The sequence below is a fragment of the Mauremys mutica genome, chromosome 7 (genome assembly GCF_020497125.1).
Source record: "Mauremys mutica isolate MM-2020 ecotype Southern chromosome 7, ASM2049712v1, whole genome shotgun sequence".
NCBI lineage: Eukaryota > Metazoa > Chordata > Testudines > Geoemydidae > Mauremys > Mauremys mutica.
In genome coordinates this window covers 116,498,001-116,520,426 of record NC_059078.1, presented here as the reverse complement: position 1 = coordinate 116,520,426, position 22,426 = coordinate 116,498,001, and the positions used below count along the sequence as shown (strand labels likewise).

Here is a 22,426-nt window from a genome sequence, read left to right as displayed (position 1 = left end):
CTGGTGCTGCATAAGCTGACCTCAGGACTTCTAGTTCACTCTTTCCTGTCAGTCCGTGGGCATATCCAGAAGCCCCTCAGAAATCCTGTATTAGTTCAAATGGGGTGAAATTCACCTCTGTGTAGAGGGCCAGTACAACTCATGTGCACTTCTTAACTGGGACTTGCTTGGTGCATAGAATTTGTGCTGGTCCTCTGCACAGGGAAGTCATTTCAACCATTATTATTGATCCAAAATATCTTAGAAGCCACTACTGTAAAATTAATCATAGCTTATATTGTATGAAGAGTAGGAGTAACATGACAGTGCACCTTTTGTTGCTGGGAAACAGGCAATAGATTCTGACTCTTTACTTACATGTTTGTATTAGGTTATACTCCTTGAAAGGGCACAATATTTGAATGTCTTCAGTGGTCTTGCAACTTTTTTTGGATATTCAATCAACATATGCATGGAAGCATGCTTATGATAGGACATAGACGCAGTACACTGCTTAGTGCAGCTTAATAAAAGATTATATTTAAACCATAAAGTGCCTAGAGACAATATGATAGGTGCTTTCATAAATTAAAACAATGTAGCCCAGTGGGCTAGCTTGCCTTTATTATATTCATTGCTTTGCATTATATTCTGCTTTGCATTATATTCTGCAGTAATGTAAGAAACCTACAGGCCTGTATCCTGTAAGACATCAGCTTCAGCAAGTTAGCATAAGGCTTGAGGCCTACGAACTTTGAACAGACAAACTTTGCACAGATAAACAGCCCAACGGAAAATCCCAAGTATTTGGGGAGGTGAAAATAGTTTAAGGGGAAGTTCTGACTACAGGTACATTATTCAACCACAGAAGTGTGCTGGCAACGAACTGATATACATAACAGGTACATGAGATATATCTAAGGCTAGCCTGCTTGCTTGCCTATATATCTTTTCTTATTTTCTTGTGGGTTTGCTTATTTGTTTCATTATAATAGGTTTATAGGTTTATATTAGAGTATATTTTGACTGCAACGTGCGGGACCTACAGGCCACATTCTATATTTTGAACTAGGGCAAAGTTACCATACTTATGTTTGTGACCTTTCACCTAGTTAGGTGTGATAAGCTAGAGCATAAGGTCCATATTTGGTTGCAACCTTTAATGCAGAGGATGCGTTGAAATAGGTTGGTATTGGGGGCTTCCTGTGTTCATGCCCTTTTAAACCTAACAGGTACACCATGACTTGAAACTTGGAAAGAGCCAAAATAACTGGTTACAACAAAAATAACAAATGTGATACCTAACCACAAAACGAATTGAAAGGGTTAGAGAATAACTGGAAATAGCAGGCCATCAAAGGGTCAATGACCAAACCATAGATTTTGTAAGTAATCTGTTTAAAACATTCTTCCATTTGTCCTTGAAAATAGATGTATCTTTGGAAACATGCCAGAGTAGTACAGATAATTCATTATTACCACTTAAAGCAAATGATCATAGTCCTATAGCATATATAAAGTATCTAATGTAATTGCTGCTTCAAAGATTTGAAGTATACCATATGTTTCAAGTATAACCAAATACTGTAAGTGCATTTGAAAGTAGATACTATTCAAAACAATATATTGGATTTTTTGAAAAGTGCAAAACAATTGCTGTAATAACTAAAGTACTATAATGATAGAATTAATTCAGTGAATAGGGCTTTTGTAATTGAAACCATATTTCTTGACTTATAAAAAGCAATACACATGCTTAATAGAACGTATGAAGAGTATCAAACTACTAGGCGGAACTGAACTGGAAGCTAGAGTATGTATTCTTATGAAAAAAATAAAGCTGGTTACTTTAAAAAAACTATTTAATTCATTTTTTACAGTGCTGCAAAACTATGCGTTTAAGCGGTATCTTTCAACTGAAAATAGGCAAAAAAAGAAGGAAGTATATCAAAATATTTTGTTGCTGTACAATGCATTGCTTAGCTTGGTTTTATATTACAGGCATTACATCAGTTCTTCATGCATTATGCCAGAACAGCTAAAATGGCTAACTGTAAAATTGCATTGTCATATTTCCTTCAGGAGTGTTGAAGGTCAATTCTATAGCTGTTTGCAGGAGTTAATGGTTCTTAGAGACAAAAATGGATACTTATGTGAGATTAAATTGCAAAACATTAAGTACTAAAAATGCAGTCAAATTCTTTTTTATAATTCACTCTTTTTTCAACATCTCTCTAGGCATTGATATTTAGGTTGCTTTAGACAGACTATGGATATTTTCAAGTTATGTGCACTTGTTTTTTTGGTTTAGATATTTATTTTTATTTACATCAAAGTTGTGTTGTGTGACATCCTTGGGAGGGGAATCTGGGAAGATCCAGTCAACTACATGCCTGTGGAAGGCAATTTGGTCTGATAGACAAGCCACTGAATGAGGAGACCTGGGTTCTGTGCCTGCTCTGTGACATTGGGAAAGCCACTTCACTTAATGTGTTTCCTCTCTCACCCCTTGTCTGTCTTGCATATTTAGGTTATAAATTATTCAGGTTGATTATTTCTCACTACATGCTTGTGAGAGATGGCTAGCACAATGAGCCTTATAGGTGCTACTGTAACTCAAATAATAATTATCATAAAAGATCTTCATGCTTGGGGAGTGAGGCATCCATAATCAAGGACAGGATAATTTGTCATGTGGAAATACTAGATTTCATTAAGGATAGTCAGCATGGATTAGTAAAAAGAAGATCATTATCACAAATCTGATAAGAAAGATTATTTGAACAAAAAAGAGGAGAATTCAAAAAAAAATATTTTCCATTGATCAGTACAATAGATTATGCTTTACTGATATGGAATTCAATAAGCTTTGAGTAGTTTCCTGTTAGAAATAATACATTTGCTTTGTCACAGAATTATTTTTCATGATTAAATTTTTTAAGGAAGCCTGTACAATTAAATAACTCTTCATTTCACGATAGAAGTTATTATTTGTGTAGTTTTATAGGTAAACACCGAACAGTTCAGTACAGAGTCTTATCAAACAAATGGCAGGTTCCTAGATGTAAAGTGCTTACTTTTAGGGTCATAGACTGAAACAACAGATAATAAAAACAGTACAATACAAAAACATGCGTTGGGACCAGCATTGTAGTCAGAATATTTCAAAGTTGTGAACATTTAAATCATTACGTGATTCCTAAAGAGGGCAACCTTATATATGAATCTTGAAACTTTCAAGACTGTTCAGATTTAAGAAGGTTTTTATTGCAAATTTTCTTCTATAAAGCGTTAAGTCTCATAGATTCAGATCAAGGAATTTACAATCTGTGTAAACTGAATAGTCCAGAATTTTTTCCTTTTTGTTTTATAAAAATAAGGACATTTGTGTTCCAATGTAAAATATGGTATTTTCTGAATACTGCGTAACTTGTAATAATCCAATTCAATCACTGAATCATCTAAGGGACAGAGCAATCAAAATGTCCTGTTAGCTCACAATAACTTGAATCATATAATTATACCTGTTACACAATATATAGTCTTGCTACTGTAATAGGCAATGTTGAACAATCTTAATGACAGGGAAAGAAAAGCAGATTCTTTAAAATGCCCCATTTTAAAAAGAAAATAAATAGAGCATTGTGCCTTCACTCTTCTTTTAAAAGTTACCAACTTAAAGACATTCCCAAAAACTGGATGTAATTGTATATGCCTATGTTCAAGCTATGAGACTACTGTGAAAAATCAAGTTACTTAAAGTGCTTTGCAATCTTTGGATGAAAGGTCAAGTACAATAGTTAAAAAGTACTATTATTGCCTGTAATCATCATTCCCAGATCGATGTATTGAGGGGAGCCCTCCATGGCTGCAGTATCTGTATTAGGGAACTAGAAGAGATTGTAGACAGGGGTTGGCGCTGGAGGCTGGACAAACACATTATCCTTGTCTGGCCCTGTTGAGTTTATGCAGAAAAATTAACACAGTCTGGTGGTATATTTTCTGTAGAGCTTCCCTCTCCCATAGATCTAATGCTACCATGGAGCCAGGAGGAAAGGCCATAGCAGAGCCAGAAGATTGCAGATCTGAGGGCAAGATGTTTTCTTCAGTGGTTGAGATGGGTGGGGAAACATTTCTTCTGCTGAAATGGTTAGTGTGGAGTGATCCTTGTGGAGATTTCATTCAATGAAATCCACCACAGGCTTTTCAATGAGAGTGGAGAATTTTTATTATAAGCATGTCTGTAACACCACCTAAAATCAGTCAATGTGCAATCAGTTTGCAAACAGGTAGAAGATAATAAGGTGAGAAGTAACAGTCGTCATGGATTTGTCAAGAACAAATCATGTCAAACCAACTAATAGCTTTCTTTGAAAGGGTACAAGCCTTGTGGATGGGAGGAAGTGGTAGATATGGTATATCTTGACTATAGTAAGGCTTTTGATACCATCTTGCATGGATGACTTATAAACAAACTAGAGAAATGCAGCCTAGATGGAGCTACTATAAGGTTGAAAACCATTCCCGGAGAGTAGTTATCAGTGATTCGCAGTCATGCTGGAAGGGCATCTTGAGTGGGGTCCCTCAGAGACCAGTTCTGGGTACAGTTCTGTTTAATATCTCCCATCAATGATTTAGAGAGAGTACACTTATAAAGTTTGTGGACAAAACCAAGCTGGGAGGGGTTGCAAGTGCTTTGGAGGATAGGGTTAAAATTCAAAATGATCTGGACAAACCGGAGAAATGATCTGAAGTAAAAAAGGTCAACAAGGACAAACACAAAGTAATCCACTTAGGAAGGAGCAATCAGTTGCACACATACAAAATGGGAAATTACTGCCTAGGAAGCAGTGCTGAAAAAGTGGATCTGGGGGCCCTAGTGGTTCACAAGCTAAATATGAGTCAACAGTGTAACACTGTTGCCCAAAAAGCAACCATCATTCTGGGATGTATTAAAAGAAATTTTGTAAGCAAGACAGAAAAATAATTCTTCCGCTCTACTCCATGATGATTCGGTCTCAGCTGGAGTATTGCATCCAGTTCTGGGTGCCACGTTTCAGGAAAGATGTAGACAAATTGGAGCAAGTCCAGAGAAAAGCAACAAAAAAGATTAAAGGTCTAGAAAACATGACCTATGTGGGAAGATTGAAAAAATTGGGTTTGTTTAGTTTGGAGAAGAGAAGACTGAGAGGGGACATGGTAACAGTTTTCAAGTACATAAAAAATTTGTTACAAGGAGGAGGGAGGAAAAAATAGGATAGGACAAGAAGCAATGGGCTTAAACTGCAGCAAGGGTGGTTTAGGTTGGACATTAGGAAAAACTTCCTAACTGTCAAGGTGGTTAAGCACTGGAATAAATTGCCTCGGGAGGTTGTGGAATCTCCATCATTGGAGATTTTTAAAAGCAGGTAAGACAACCCCCTGTCAGGGATGGTCTAGATAATACTCTTGCCATGAATCCAGGGGTCTGAACTAGATGATCTCTTGAGGTTCTTTCCAGTCCTATGATTCTATGAATCTATTGTTAAGATTGCCTGACACTTCCCATGATAAAGGCCCTGTTTTCAGTTGCTTATAATTTTGTCAGACTTTAAGCGAGATAAATTTTCTTTGCCAGATATCAGCCTCCAACTGAACGGGAAAATTTGATCCAAAATTGTTCAGCCATTTCCAAAAATGAAGCCAGAGAAAAATACATCGGTGTACCTGTGTTAAAAAATTAAGACATTTCTTTTGAATATCTTCATGTTTTGGAGCAAAAACTTGACATCTGACAGAGCATGGATTTTGTGTCAGGGACGTGCCTTATGCTATCCCCATAAAAATCTGCAAAGATTTGGCCACAACAGCATTAGAAAAACTATATTTCTCTCATGCTCAGTGCCCGTTGATTTTTCGCCGCTAAACTCTTGAAGATTCTATCCAAACTGAGCATTCTTGAGCCACTCACAGCTCTAGTTCTGCACTAGACTGCACTTGAGCCTTCCACAGAGAGCAACTGAGTTTGCCCCATTCTCTCTCACATCCTACCCAAGTGACTGCGCATGCTCCAACACAGAGCACTAGGGGTTAAGCTGGACTTTGCCTGGAATGCCTGTTCGCAGCTTCTTCAGGCCGAAAAAGGGCCAAGTACTGGAGCTGTGAGGAGGGAGTCTGTTACTCTCACACTCTCTGTGACCCTCCTCCTGGCACAGAGGCTGTGTAGAGGAGGAAGTTGTATGATTTGAATGCAGAGTGGACAAAAGCCAGAGGCAGGGGAGGGAAAGGAGTAGAAAGGGATAAATAGTCTGGTGTGATGGAGACTGGATGTGAGGAGAGAAGCTGTGACTGGGAGCTGGGGGAGTCTGCCACTGATTAAGCAAGGAGACTGGGACCATGAACTGGGGACAGAGAAGAGGCGGAAACTTGACAGGCAAAGACACCGGGATGGGAGTTGGGGAGGGAAAAGGAAGGAGGAACCTGAGAATCAGTTGACTAGCAATGAGAGCAGATGATGATGTGTGGGAAGGGTGCAGACTGTCTGGTCAAGGAAACTGGGACTAAGAACTAGCATGAGGGGGAATGGAGTTGGAAGGAAGGGGAAACATCTGACAAGGAGGTGGGATGTGGGGAAATACCTGGGATTAGCTCGGCAGAGACTGCACCAAGAAACCAAATAGGGGGAGACTGGGATAAGGAGCTGGGGAGGGAGTGGAGGGAGAGAGACTAGGTGAGTAGCTGTGGGACTAGGAGTATCAGGGCAAGGAGACTGGGACTGGATGTGGACAGGCAGAATGACTGAAAGTTGGAGGGAGGTGGGTAGTGGGACTCAGTGAGCTCAGAAGGGGAGACTAGGACTGGATGAGCAGAGAGAGACTGGGACTAGTAAGAGAAGCTTGAGTAACAGAGACCAGGACTGTGTGAACAAGGTGCCAGGAGTAAGAAAGAAATAGGACAGGGACAGGAGATGGTACAGAAGGGATTGAGATTGGAGAAATAGGTAGAAGAATCTGTGCCCACTAGAGCACAGTTCCCTCCAGAGTCTGGAATGAAACCCATGATTCCTGAATCTCACCATTCCCCCTGCTCTCAGCAATTCACTAAAACCAGCTGGCAAGCCATGTCTCTCATCCTCTTCTAGTGCTAGTCCACATAGAGGATGACACCTTACTATTGCTATCAGTTACTATGTTACATCAAGTGTTACATTAAGTCTATGTAGCAGGTCTGATTAACCGTCTGGGTGTCAGTGTAATGCCACATGAATAAATTTTTTCAACGAATGAGGAAGGGGTTCTATAGACAACAGTCTCTTTCACGACACATCCCAGATTCATTGCCTGAGCAGGTCCAGCCTGGTCACTGATTGAAGCAGGGGTCCTGTGGAAAATGCTGTCGGCAGGCCTGATCAGATATAATTCCGGGCCTCAGGGCAGAACAGTGAGTGGGTCCCTGCTGGTGCCCAGCGAGCTGCCGGCACGGCCAGGGTTTCCACATGCCCGCCCAGCTGCCTTTGCTGCCACTGGTAACACCCCGTACACGCCTAGGAGCATAGGTGCCAAATTCCAGATTTCCCAGGGGTGCTCGACACCCCTCCCGATCCATCCTAGGCCCTTCCCCAAATGCCCCACCCCCACCCCACCTTTTCCCACCGCTGTTCTGCCTCCTTCCCTGAGGGTGCCCCATATATAACTGGGGCTTGATCTAAAGGGCAGGTCATGTGTTGTTCCCCCCCCATGCCCAGCCCAGGGCCACGGTGCTCTCCCTGCCCCATGTTACCTGCGGGGGGGCACTTTGTCCTCCCGCTGCACCTCCCCCCTCCCCCCCGGCCCATTCTGCCACTCTCCCTGGTGGGCAGAAGCCCAGGTAGGGAGCAGGAGGGAGCCGCTTTTAATGCTGGCCCCCCCTGGTCGCTGCTCTGCAGCCCTACCCAGCAGCTGCCTGAACAATGGTTTCCCCAGGAACTGAAATTTGTGGGGGTGTCAGGGCCAATGAGATATATAAAAGAGATATGAATAAAGTAAATGTTTTTGTTAGGATAATACAAATTTAACATAAGGCTAATGCAAGTTGCACCAAAACACATAACAGGTCTAGATTTCTAAAAAATATATAATTTTAAAAAATATATATATTTAATTTAAATTGACTTTTGAAAAGTAAGCTATCATGGGATAAGAGGGAAGTCCTCTCATGGATCAGTAACTGGTTAAAAGATGGGAAACAAAGGGTAGGAATAAATTATCAGTTTTCAGAATGGTGAGAGATAAATAATGGTATCCCTGAGGGGTTGGTATTGGGACCATTACTGTTCAACATATTCAGAAATGATCTGGAAAAATGGTTAAACAGTGAGGTGGCAAAATTTGCAGATGATACAAAACTATTCAAGATAGTTAAGTCCCAGGCAGACTGCGAAGAGTTACAAAGGGATCTCACAAAACTGGGTGCCTGGGTAACAAAATGGCAGATGAAATTCAGTGTTGATAAATGCAAAGTAATGCACACTGGAAAACAATCTCAACTATACATACAAAATGATGGAGTCTAAATTAGCTGTTAACACTCAAAAAAGAGATCTAGGAGTCATTGTGGATAGTTCTCTGAAAACATCCACTCATTGTGCAGCGGCAGTCAAAAAAGCAAACAGAATGTTGGGAATCATTAAGAAAGGGATAGATAATAAGACAGAAAATATCATATTGCCTCTATATAAATCCATGGTACGTGCACACCTTGAATACTGTGTGCAGATCTGGTCACCCCATCCCAAAAAAGATATACTGAAAATGGAAAAGGTACAGAGACAGGCAACTAAAATGATTAGGAGTATGAAACAGGAGGAGAAATTAAAATGAATGGGAATTTTCAGCTTAGAAAAGAGACATCTAAGGGGGGATATGATAGAAGTCTATAAAATCTTAACTGCTGTGAAGAAAGTGAATAAGGAAATGTTATTTAATCCTTCACATAACACAAGAACTAGCAGTCACCCAATGACATTAATAGGCAGCAAGTTTAAAAAAAAAACAAACAGAAGTACTTCTTCACACAACATAAAGTCAACTCGTGGAACTCTTTGCCAGGGGATGCTGTGAAGACCAAAACTATAACAGAATTAAAAAAAGAACTAGATAAATTCCTGGAGAATAGGTCCATCAGTGGGTATTAGCCAGGATGGGGAGGGATGCAACACCATGCTCTGAGTGTCCCTAGCCTGTTTGCCAGAAGCTGGAAATGGGCAACAGGGGATGGATCACTTGATGATTACCTGTTCTGTTCATTCCCTCTGAAGCACCTGGCCTTGCCCACTGTCAAAAGACAGGATACTGGGCTATATGGACCATGGTCTGACCCAGTATGACCATTCTTATGTAAAATTAATTATAATAATAATAATAATAAAAATGTTTAGTACAGAAACTCCCCAACATAATGACCTCTCAAGATAGCAACAATGTGAGATAACAACCTTGGCAAATAATGCATTTTAAAAATCTTGGCCTACTAGGAAACATTTATATAAGTTTCCATTCCCAGTCACAAATCTAGCATTCTGGAGCAAAGTCACTAAAATATAGTCCAACAAACAAATGTTTATTTAACATGCCCCTCAATTTTCCCTCCACCCCACTCACCGGTGTTGTCCTTGGTCAGTGGAGACTCAGAGTTCAGGGGTGCTTTCACCTGAGTACACCTCCCAGGTGGGGAGCAAGAAGGCACTTTGCTCATTCCTCCAGCAGCTCACTGTTCGCTCTGGGCACTGTTGTTCATTGTGCCACCGTTCACTCCACCACTCTGTTGCCAATGGCCCTGTGCAGTCACCTTCTGCTGCAACCTGCCACTGTGATCTCTGCGAGTTGGTCTCTTGAGGTTCCACCAGCTCTCAGTGATTTCAGCTGAGCTCTCAGTGGGGGAATCTCATTATTAGTGCTGTCTGAGCCGTCTCTTCCACAGAAACACTGTCCCCACAGCAGGACTAAGCACTTAGACCTGATTATCGGTGATTTCAGCTGCAGTGGTCACATAACAGAACAAAAGACTATCTGTGGAGCTTAATCAGCACTGTCTTTAAACAGTGGAGAGGGTCAGGTCCCCACCCTCTCTCTTGATGCCCTCAATCAGCACAGGCTAAGTACAGTTCTACTGCCCTTTACTCATACAAGAACAACATTTCATACCCCCTTACCCACCACAGTCAAGTGATTTGTAACCCAACCCCAGCCAAAATCTATCACTTGGGCAACACAGCTCTGTTTGCTGGATATCTAGTAGATTAGGTGTGAATGTAAATACAATCTGGCCCTGAAGCCTTTCCTCCCAGCCCCAGCTCATCACTAGCTGTCAGGGAGAACCCATTTCGACTTTGCTTACAAATAATCATTTGAAATTATTAGGTTGGCCAACATCATTGAAATGAATGCACTGACATTGTCATAAAAAACAAGAACTGTATAAGGAAGCTAGTCTATGTTCATACTTTTCAAATCTATTATACTTTTTCAGATACATGTATTTTATCATACACTGTATATGCTTTTAAAGTGTGTATTAATGTTTCAATTTCAATTCAAATTTCCAAACAGTCACTAAATTGGCATGTAACTAGTTCACAAAACTGGGAGAGGGTGTTGGGAAAATTCAGGGAGGGTGTAGGGAAATCACTGTGCCTGAGAGAGCCTGGCTGGGAAGGAGGCAGCTTCAGCTCCCCACCCAGCTTGGCTGTCGGGGACCATGGCACCCGAACCTGGCCAGGAAGCAGAAACCATCTCCCCAGCCAGGTTCTCTCTTGTGTCCTGGCCTCTGAGCCATGCGTCCCCCAGGCCCACCCCACCTCACCTCTTCCCACCCCCACTCCTCCCCCTCCCCCCAGCTCCTCCAGCATGCTGCCAAACAGCTGACAGCAGCAGGTGGGAGGCATTGGTGGGGATGGAAACAAGCTGATCGGTGGGACTCGGGTGTTGGGGGGAGTCCTATATCTGATTGTGTAATCAAAGACTGTATCATAATGAATACACAAGGGGGCTGAATCAAGGTTGCACAATCAACCTTAATTCTGGCATTTCCTAACTTCTGAGTGCTTGACTTTGTGACACAATTAATGTTTTAACATTTGTTTTGTGTGTTATACAATATATATGCACTTAATAAGTGCTGAGGTTACTGAGTAGATGAACAAAAAATAACAACTTTGGAATGCTGTGTCTAGCATAATACTTTTACTGGAGTGCTAATTTTAGGAAGTTTTTAGCTGTATAGAATGAGATATTTGCCATTAAACTGTAATTTGCAACAGTTCTTTCAGGGTGATGGGTGCTGTTCTCTTCTCCTTTTGTACACGAAGCTGTTTGGAAAATATAAATGACAAACAAACAAAACTGTGAAAAGCTGTGTTACTTCCATGGGACAATCAAGTTATGTTGTAAATGCCATTGATGCTTATTTTCTTCTATGGTGTTGTAACAAAGACTCAGTGGTATTTTTCCCCATTTTTGAATAAAATGAGCACAATAACAACCAAATATTACATTGGAGAACTATTAAGGAGATCAACAGCAAAACAGACTTGAGAAAATTAAAACTTAAATTGTTTTTCTCATAGGAGTTAAGCTGTTATAATTAGAGTATACTCCAGATTCAACAAATTGTTAGATGATATGACATCCAAGTTAAGCAGTTTTTCAATATTGCTCAGAAATAAAATAAATCTAATGCAACATTCTCTTGCAACCAAGGTTCTTGAAGAGCACAAAACAATGAAAAACAAAAAGTGACAATAACTGAGTGATCCAGACCTTCCCATAGGAAAAAAGTTCTATAGAAATTAATAGATAATGATAACCTTTCTTCTGGTTTTCTGAACCATCCTATAAAATTTAACAGAAAATTATAACTCTGCTAGAGAATTCTGTGGAATGGTTCAGAAAACCAAGAGAAAGGTTATAATTTTCTATTAAATTATGTAGGTTTTTAGAGTAATTTCTTATCTTATTCGTATAATCACTATGAAATTCTGTAGGATATTTCGTAAGAGTTATAAAGCTGAAGAGAACAACTTATTTTATAAATAGGACAGGGATATTTTTCAACTTCTGGCATTGATATGCCTTGTCACCTACACAATGCTACTGCCCCATCTTATTTAGCAATAGAAGTAACTATCTCAAGAAATTAATCAATGAAAGGCTAATTGCAACACGAGGATCTGTTTAGAGACATCTAGGGAATCCTGGGTTTTGTTTCATGTTTTTACTCATTTCATTATTGTTATTGTTATAAATTATAATTAATAATAATGATTTTCTCAGTGCTCCAAAAATGAGTTTGGCACCTAACACAAACAAAAATATAGTTCCTGCCCCCCGTAAGAGCTCACAATTGAACTGCAACATAAGTGAAAGTGATAAACAGAGAGAAGAGGAAGAGTAACAGTAATAAGAGGTCATGGTTATGTAGTAAGGCAAGAAAACATCTGGACAGCTCCATTTTTTTTATTCCACTACTTCTCACGGGACAGGTTTGGGGAGGGCATTCCATGTATAATGGGGTCATGTGAGAGCAAACAAAAGAGGCATTGAGACTTCTGGAGCAGTGGTAGTAGGAGCACTGTTTATTTTCAGCTGCTTGAGGGCTAGACTGGGCATGGATGGAACAGTCACGCAGCAGAATAGGGAGTTGAAATGGAGCTTTTCATGGCTGGGTTAGGGCCTCTTAGGTTTTGGTTCCTGGTGCTCAGTGTAGTGCAGGGGCTCCACCACAGATGTTACCCTCTGGGAGCAGGTGGGCAGGAAATGGATGGTTAGAGGCAGGAAGCAGGTAAAACCATGGCTTCTCCTCCATGTAGTACTCCCTGCTGGATAGCAGAGCTAGCTGGACACATGGGGGAGTATGCTGCACCCCATAAAGGGGTGTTGAAAATTACTCTTACCCCTTCAGCATAACAGGAACCTGGGCAAAATGGTGCAGCTGAAGGGTGTCCACCGCTTCCTCTGGGCTGTAACCTAAAGCCATAGTATAGTTCTTTGGGTTTTGTATTTTTCTAGAAAAGTCTGTTTCTCAAGATGTATTTGAATTGTGACTGCATACCTCTGAGTAGATGTTGGTTATACATTAGCAGTGGAATAAACATAAAAGTTATGACAAAGAATATTCATAAACGGTTTTTGAATAATCTCATTTATTATTTGTATCCTACATCCCTACAGTGTGTGTAGCCATGGCCACTCCACCTCTCCCCCCTCATTGCCTCCATGCTAAGAAGTGAGTTATGGAGAACATGAAGAGGAAATGATGATAGCTGTCATTTAGAGCAGATATAGCAGATATGAATTTTGAAAGGCACCATAGCATTTTCTTTATTTTGCCTCTACTAGTGTTGTTTTAAAATGGATTATTTAAAAATTGGTTTATTGTTTTGTTTTTTAAACTATTTGGTTGAAACTATGCATGTTAACAGAGAATAGTTGTACAGTATATTACTGCTGTAGAACATGTTTTCTGAGGAAATACACAAAACAAAATGAACGATGTAACAATTTTGAAGATTTTGAACTCTCATCTTAACTTCTCAAGATATATATTCCAGATCTCAAATTACCTGTGAATTTAATACATAGCTAAAGACAGCGCTGTTGCATTTATTTGGATCTATTTTATATCAAATGTCTTAAACATTTAATCATCCCCACCTCTAATAAGTTAAAACTGCCCCCTTATATTTTGAGGGGGGGGAATGTTCACTCTAATGTTGTATTAAAAAATTATAAAATGTGTTTAATAGTAATTCAGTTCATTTTTATTTCTGCAGCTGTGACTCTGAAAACAGGTACCTTGGAAATCCACTCAGGGGAACGTGTTACTGTGAGTACTTAAATGTTTCATTTTCTCTAATCTTACAAATTAAGCACTGTATACACATAATATAGTGGGTTCATTTCCACAATAAAACAAATTAGTCAGAATGCTCGGTGGATATTAATTTTTTGATGTATAAAGAAAATGCCCATTCAAGCCTCTTTAGGTACTTGTGAATTTATTTAAAACACCAAAAACTAGGCAAGTCCCCTCAAAATTGCAGCTGAAACTGAACACATTGAAACCTGCTCCCTCAGGCAAAGGCCTGAATGAACAGCTGAACTCTTGCATCATACACTCTAGATCAACATTCAAGAGCTCAGTCAGCCCAAAGAGGGAATATGGTATATTGTGGCTTTTAAACCACAACTCATGGTAGGGACGTGGAGAGGGATAGTACTATAGCAAGATACCCTGCGCGCAATCCGTAAAACCATAAGAATGGCTGTACTGGGTCAGACCAATGGTCCATCTAGCCCACGATTATGTCTTCTGATAGTGGCCAGTGCAAGGTACTTCAAAGGGCATGAACCGAACAGGGCAAATATCAAGTGATCCGTCCACTCAGAGGTTTAGGGACACCCAGAGCTTGGGTTTGCATCGCTGACCATCCTGGCTAATAGCTATTAATGGACCTATCCTCTACGAACTTATCTAATTCTTTTTTTGAACCCAGTTATACTCTTGACCTTCATAACATCCTCTGGCAATGAGTTCCACAGGTGGACTGTGCATTATGTGTAGAAGTATATCCTTGTGTTGTTTTAAACCTGCTGCCTATTAATTTCATAGTGTCCTCTGGTTCTTGTGTTATGTAAAGGGGTAAATAACACTATCTATTCACTTTCTCCACACCTTTTTTGATGTTATAGACCTCTGTCATATCACCCCTTGGTCATCTCTTTTCCAAGCTGAAGAGCCCCAGTCTTTTTAATCTCTCATTTTACATAAGTTCTTTCATACTCTGAATAATTTTTGTTGCCCTTCTCTCTCTACCTTTTCCAATTTTAATATATCATTTTTGAGATGAGAAAACCAGAACTGCATTCAGTACTCCAGGTTTGGGCATACAATGTATTTATATAGACATTATTGTATTTTCTCTTATTATTGATCCCTTTCCTCGTGATTCCTAACATTCACTTAGCTTTTTTTGGCTGCCGCTGCACATTGAGCAGATGTTTTTAGAGAACTTTCCACAAGGAACAGCTAATTTAAACCCCGTCATTTTGTATGTATAATTAGGATTGTTTCCAATATGCATTACTTTGTGGTTGTCTACACTGAATTCATCTGCCAGTTTATTGCCTGGTCACCCAGGTTTGTGAAATCCCATTGTAACTCTTCACATTCAGCTTTAGACTTCCTAGAATTTTTGCTACCTCACTGTTCACCTCCTTTTCCAGATCATTTATGAATATATTGAGCAGCACAGGTCCCAGTACAGATCCTTGGGGGACCTTGCTACTTATCACTTTCCATTGTGAAAACTGACCATTTATTCCTACCCTGCTTACTTTGTTGAAGAGCCTTTGGTGGGGGACCTTGTCAAAAGCTTTTTTGATAGTCCAAGTACATTCTAACTGGATCACCTTTGTCCACATGCTTGTTGACACCCTCAAAATATTTGAATAAATTGGTGAGACATGATTTCTCTTTACAAAAGTCATGTTGACTCTTCCCCAGCATAACATGTTCATCTGTGTGTCTGATAATTCTGTTCTTTACTATAATTTCAACCAATTTGTCTGGTACTGAAGTTAGGGTTACTGGCCTATAATTGCCAGAATCGCCTCTACGGACTTAAAAAAAATTGGTCTTACATTAGCTATCTTCCAGTCATCTGGTATAGAGGATGATGTAAGCAATAGTTTACATATCAAATTTAGTATTTCCAAGATTAAAAATGACTCAGGTGTGAGAATCTTCCTCACATCTTCTGCAGTGAAAACTGATGCAAAGTATTAATTTAGCTTCTCCACAATGGTCTTGTCTTCCTTGAATGCTCCTATAGCAACTTGATTGTCCAGTGGCCCCACTGATTGTTTGGAAGATGTTTTGCTTCTGATATATTTTTAAAAATTGCTGGGTTTTGTTCTTCAAATTAATTTTGACCTTCCTAATTATACTTTCATAATTGACTTGCCAGGGTTTATGCTCCTTTCTGTCTTTCTGGCTAGGATATGACTTCCAATTTTCAAGGAATGCCTTTTTGCCTCTTTTACCCTGTGTGGGAATGTCCTGGTTGAGGCTTCTAGGTGCTATCACAATATCAATATCAAATTATAATAAAGGGATGCAAGCGTGGGAAGATGCCATGTTTCCTCTCTCAAGACTTCTGCATAGACCTGCATAACATCAAACAGAATCTGGCCCCAAGTTTTTATTATTTCCCCCGCCCACACATACAACTTAGACCTGCATCTGAGAATATGACGCTAAGAGAAGTGGCTGTATTTCTAAGGTTTCTTTTAATTTTAGGCCATATTTTGTGTTTTAGAAATTGGAGGCTGTACATGAAACTTTTACTGCAGAACTTTTTAGTCATAGGCCACCTTATAAATAAATGTTGTTTGTTTGTTTATTTAAACAAGAAATAAGACCTACTATAATATAGACATGGTGTTGGAATTATTGGAGACAATTTTTCATTTCAGAAGGAGGAGAAAGCTACTATAAAGCACTAAAGCACTGGGAGAAGCTGTTCTAGATTTGATTTAGACAAATAGGGAGGAACTGGTTAAGAATTTGAAAGTGTAAGGGCAGCTTAGGTGAAAGGGATCATGAAATAGTAGAGTTCATTTTTCTAAGGAATGGGAGGAGGGAAAACAGCACAATAACTGTAAGGAATTTCAAGAAGGCAGACTTTAGCAAACTCAGGGAGTCGGTAGGTAAGATCCCATAGGAAGCAAGTCTAAGGGGGAAAAGTTGGCAGTTTTTCAAAGAGACGTTATTAAGGGCACAAGAGCAAACTCCCACTGCATAGGAAAGATAGGAAGTATGGCAAGAGACCACCCTGGATTAACAAGGAGATCTTCAGTTATCTGAAACTCAAAAAAGAGTCCTACAAAAAGTGGAAACTAGGTCAAATTACAAAGAATGAATATAAACAAATAACACAAGTGTGTAGGGACAAAATTAGAATGGCCAGGGCACCAACCGCAGGGATCAGTGCTGGGTCCAGTTTAGTTCAATATGTTTGTCAGTGATTTAGATAATGCCATAGAGAGTACACTTATAAAGTTTGTGGATGATACCAAGCTGGGAGCAATTGCAAGTTCTTTGGAGGAGAACATTAAAATTCAAAATGATCTGGATAAACTGGAGAAATCATCTGAATTAATAGGATGAAATTCAGTCTGGGCAAATGCACTTCCACTTCCACTTAGGAAGGAACAATCAGTTACATGCATACAAAATTGAAAATGACTATCTGGGATGGAGTACCGCGGAATGGGATCTGGGGGTCATAGTGGACCACAAGCTAAATATGAGTGAACAGTGTATCACTATTGCAAAAGAAAACATAATTCTGGGATGTATTAGCAGGAGTTTTGTAAGCAAGACACAAGCAGTAATTTTTCTGCTCTACTCCATGCTGATTAGGCCTCAACTGGAGTCTTGTATCCAGTTCTGGGTGCCACATTTCAGGAAAGATGTGGACAAATTGGAGAAAGTCAAGAGAAGAGCAACAAAAATGATTAAAGGTCTAGAAAACATGACCTATGTGGGAATACTGAAAAAATTGGAGAAGAGAAGACTGAGAAGGGACATGACAGTTTTCAAGTACATAAAAAGGTTGTTACAAGGAGGAGGGAGAAAAAATGTTCTTGTTAACCTCTGAGGATAGGACAAGAAGCAATGGGCTTAAACTGTTGCAAAGGCAGTTTAGGTTGGATATTAGGAAAAACTCCCTAATTGTCAAGGTGGTTAAGTACTGGAAGAAATTGCCTCGGGAGGTTGTGGAATCTCCATCATTGGAGATTTTTAAGAGCAGGTAAAACAACCCCCTGTCAGGGATGGTCTAGATAATACTTAGTCCTGCCATGAGTGCAGGGGACTGGACAAGTTAACCTCTTGAGGTTCCTTCCACTCCTATGATTCTGTGATTGACAGCAGCTGAACATACTTCTGACTGTACTGTCTTTTGGGCAGATCATTAGGTCTGGAAACTGTTTACTTATGTTGCCAGTTATTAAAGAAAGTCATGTTTCTCACAGAAAAGCAAAAGTTCAAGTGTAAGATCTCTCAGTTAAAGTTAATTCTCAAATACCTGGTTTCCGAGGTACTATTAGTAGAGGTTGCAGTTTTCATGTAATAGATCTAATTGAAAATGCAGAGTAAAACGGTCCCTTACGGTGTTCTTGATCAAACGAAAGCAACTGCAAAAATTCGATATTTACACAGCAAAAATTGTTCTTATTTAAAAAATATTTTTGAAGGGTTAAATTTTTGTATCAATTATTTTATTAATTATCTAAAGGCAAAGCTAGATAAAGAGCACTGGAAAGGTTTGTACAGTTAAAAAAGCACTATACAGAGGGTTTTTTCTTTATTCATATATTTTGGATTGGCGCATAAAAATTTATTTTGTTCTTTAAAAATAAATGCAGTTAAATTTAAGAGATGGAAAATAAATGACAGTAATAAGATTTGTATACCTCAGACACCTCCAAGAAAGACCTTATTCCTTACTATCCTATAGCAGCTTGGGTCTATAAATCTTCTTGATCGTCTGAGACAAATTGTGCTGTATCCAAGATAGCCTTTAACTCACTAGAGCTATTTGTCTTCTGTCAAATTTTAAAATATTTAAAGATCTTGTGGTTTTGGATTGATAAGTCTTTTAACAATTTTAATAATTTAAAATCTATTAGTTGTAAACACTTTCAACATTATCTAATCTGGTGATGATAAGGAACCTGCAAGGACTTAAATGAAATAGATGCTTTGTTTCTTACAGCTAATGGGTAATACATTATAGGTGAAAAACTAAATATGTTCCTATTAATTTGTGAGTAATTTACCTAAGATTTCCATAACAATTTGTAGTTAATGGTAGATAATCAGCTGAGTCATCCATTTAAAACATTATACATATATATATATATACACACACACATATGCAGACAGAGAGAGAGAGAGAGATTGTCTAAGAATATTAGATAAATATTTTAAAATCACTTTACCAGAATGGTATTTTGGAATAAAAGATCACTTTATTTTTTAAGAAGACATGTATGTGGCCGTGTAGTAGGGTGAGCACCCGCTCCGGCCCTGGAGGGGTTGGAGAAGCCCTGCAGAGGGCTGGGGCTGGCCAAGGTAAAACCCTGGCTGATTGGGGGAAGTGGCTGCAGCTGGGGCCATGTCCCAAACTAAGCCATAGGGCCTTATAAGACGGCCAGGGAAGACAGAGGAAGGAGTCTCTCTCTGACTTGAGAGGAAGACAGGCCTGGCTGCTGGGGAACTCACCCAGGGGTCCTAGAGGGAGGCAGATCTGGGGAAAGGCCTTAGGAGCTGGAAAGCCCTAGGCCAGCAACTCCCCAGGCTGTAGGGACTAGTTCTAGGCCTCCTAGGTATTGGGCTTGCAGAGGGGCAGCCGGAGGGTGGGTAAAGGCAGACAGTCCAAACCCCTTGTTGCCTGTGATGACCGGCTGATATACTGCAGTCTGCCACAGGGTGCGGGGGCTAAACAGAGACTGGCAGTAGCCATGACTGAGGCGACATGGAGATAGGGAGTGGGGGTTCCCCTGGGGTGGGGAAATCCAGTAAGACTGTGGGGTACTGCAGGAGGCACAACCCTGGGATAAGGGCACCGGGGTCCTGGGAGGGACACGGGGGCCACCGGCACGCGGATCACTGGCCTACAGAGGGTGCTCCTGGGTCGAAGAGCTAATTCCCGAGGACGACCAGCAGGAGGCGCCGCAGGGGTGAGCGTGCGCTGTGCTACAGGCCGGTATTTTTATATGTTCCATTTGCTACTCTCTAAGATTCATGTGTCTGTATAATAGCTTTCTCCTTCAGAATATATCTTCTCCTTTTGCTTGCTCCTGATGTGATGAGGTATTATTCCTGTTTGTTAAAGCAAAAGAATGATTATTGTACAAAGGTGAAGTAAATATTGAGGGGGAAAAACACTAAACAGAAATCCAAGAGCAATAAGCAGCTTGGTCTTAAGGAATAAACCTTCCATGCAAACTTGATTGCTTTATTGATAGTATTCCAAAGTTAATGGATGGAAGTGAAAAGCACTAGTAGTATAATAGGACCTCGATTCAGTAAATCACTTAAACATATACTTATATTCATCCCTTTTCAGAACTGCACCTGTGTACAGTAACTCCCCACTTAACGTCCTCTCGCTTAACGTTGTTTCGATCTTGCGTCCCTGCTCAATTACAGAACATGCTCCATTTAAAGTTGTGCAATGCTTCGCTATAACATTGTTTGGCTGCCTGCTTTATGCACTGCTGGCAGCCCCCCATCAGCTCCCCTACAACTCCCCCCCACAACTCCCGCCTGCCAGCAGACCCCGCAGATCAGCGCCTTCCCCCTCCGCCCCCCCGTCTCCTGCCCACGGCAATCAGCTGGCTTGCAGCGTTCAAGAGGGAGGGGGGAGGAGTGAGAACTCGGTGCGCAGGCTTCCCCTCTCTCCCCCGCCTCCCGAACACCGCAAACCAGCTGATTGCCGCAGGCAGGGGAGGGAGGGGGAAGGAGCGAGGATGCTGCGTGCGGAGTAAAGGGGAAAGGGGGGAAGAAGAGGTGGGTTAAGGGTGGGAGCTTGGGGGAAAGAGTAGAGTGGGCAGGCCAAGGATTGAGCACACCACCCCTGGTACTTGTAGAGTAAGGGAAGCTGCTGCTGTGCAACGTGCTTCTCCTAGCCTACGGCACCTTCAGCCTCCTTGCCTGCCTCATTGTCTGCAGTGCCAGCGGGCTGTGCCTCTGTGGAGTAAAGTGGGGGCACCTCCCAACTATAGCACTGTACTGTATGGCAAAAATAAATTTCCCTGGAACCTAACCCCCCCCATTTACATTCATTCTTATGAGGAAATTGGATTCGCTTAATATCGTTTCACTTTTTTCAGGAACATAACTACTACGTTAAGTGAGGAGTTACTGTATATGCTTAACTTTATCTTTAAGCATGTGTGTAACTGCTATCCCGAATAGGGATATTTTCTTGAACTGAGGCCTCATGCCTTGATCCTGTATGATGCTGAGCACTCCTATATTTAGTGACCCTCAATTTTCTTTAAATGTAATGGAAATTGAATATACTCAGAACCTCACAGGGGTTCTCAGCACTTTGCAGGATTGAGCCCTTAATATAATGTCTTGTCCAAAGGGGCTGATCCTGTAAACATTAGTGGCATATAGTTTATTTTACCAGGCATTGCCGTTGCTGTTTTCAGTATTTACACAACAGTATTGCCTAGAAGCCTTTCTCAGGATTGGAGTCCTGTTGCTCTAGGTGCATTACAAACTCTATTAAAACATGCTCCCTTCCCCCAGAAGCCTACAGCTTAAGACCCAGATCTTGCAGTTCATGGGCACTCTGCAGCATCCTCACTGACGCCCACTGAAGTCCTTGAATGCTACATTGGCACAGCATGTTGCAGAATAGAGACCTAAGAAGATAAGGAACATACACAGGCTGGAAGCATATGGATATAATCAAATATGCAGGGCTGCCAAGTATAACGCATCCAGCATCCCTGTCATGCTTTGTCATGACTCAACTGGCATCTCATGATCCAACTGAGGGCACGAAAGCAGCAGGCATTTGCTGCAGTTGTGTCTTTTGTTTGTCAGAAGTCACTGTGGTACGTGCTGAACAGGGAGCCAGATTCTGCTTCTCCCTGCTCCCCATGATAGGTTAGGGCAAAAAAATGAGCAGCCTATAGATAGGCTTAGTGACTGGAAGATAATACAATTGTAGCAGTGCAAGATGAGGGGTCCCATCGTGGCCTCATGCTCCCTGCCTCTTCCCCCTGTGGTCAGCCACGTCTGGCTCCCACCAGTGCAACCACCCCAGCAACCCAACCCCAGCTGCTTGAACAGGCCCCTGTCAGCCAGCAGCCTCAGCATGTTTAGCACCTTTTAGCCCTCCCACCCCCAGGGGGCTCCGTAGCTTCCTATGAGTCCTTGCCTCCCAGGAGTTCCAGCACCCACTGCCCCCTTGTAACCCTCTAACCCCAAGGAACCCCAGATCTCTCAATCTTCCTGAAAACCATTTCCCCCACTAAATTCCCTACTCCCTCCCAGTGGCCTCTGGTCTCCAACAGTCCCAGCACCCTCTATTCCCTATGAGCCACCTAAACTCCAAGAGCCCCCACACTTCCTACCCAGCCATACCAAGAGCCCCAGGGGGCACTTACCCAAGTACCACCCCAGATACCCTCAGACATCCAGCCGGAGCTGCCAAGTTTTGTACAACTCCCTGACCTGTGACTGCCACTGCTCAGGGCATGGTGTGTTAACCATAACTTTAAGTTAATGGTTATACAGAAATTACATCATTCGTTAGCATAAAAGTCACATCAAGCAAAACAAAACTTCCCAACTATGGTTAGTTTTATATACATATATAATTTGCTTTTAAAAAATATAAATG

General features: G+C 40.9%; 1 protein-coding gene across 6 annotated transcripts in view; it reads left to right on the top strand.

The window, feature by feature from the left end:
• The window catches only part of ATRNL1 (attractin like 1), a 948,738-nt gene that overhangs the window by 402,727 nt on the left and 523,585 nt on the right, over positions 1-22,426 (top strand). For all 6 annotated transcript variants that reach the window (XM_045024151.1, XM_045024152.1, XM_045024153.1 and 3 more), the window contains exon 21: positions 13,766-13,818. In XM_045024151.1, coding sequence (XP_044880086.1) covers positions 13,766-13,818 — 53 coding nt within the window. The remainder of the gene's footprint in view (positions 1-13,765; positions 13,819-22,426) is intronic.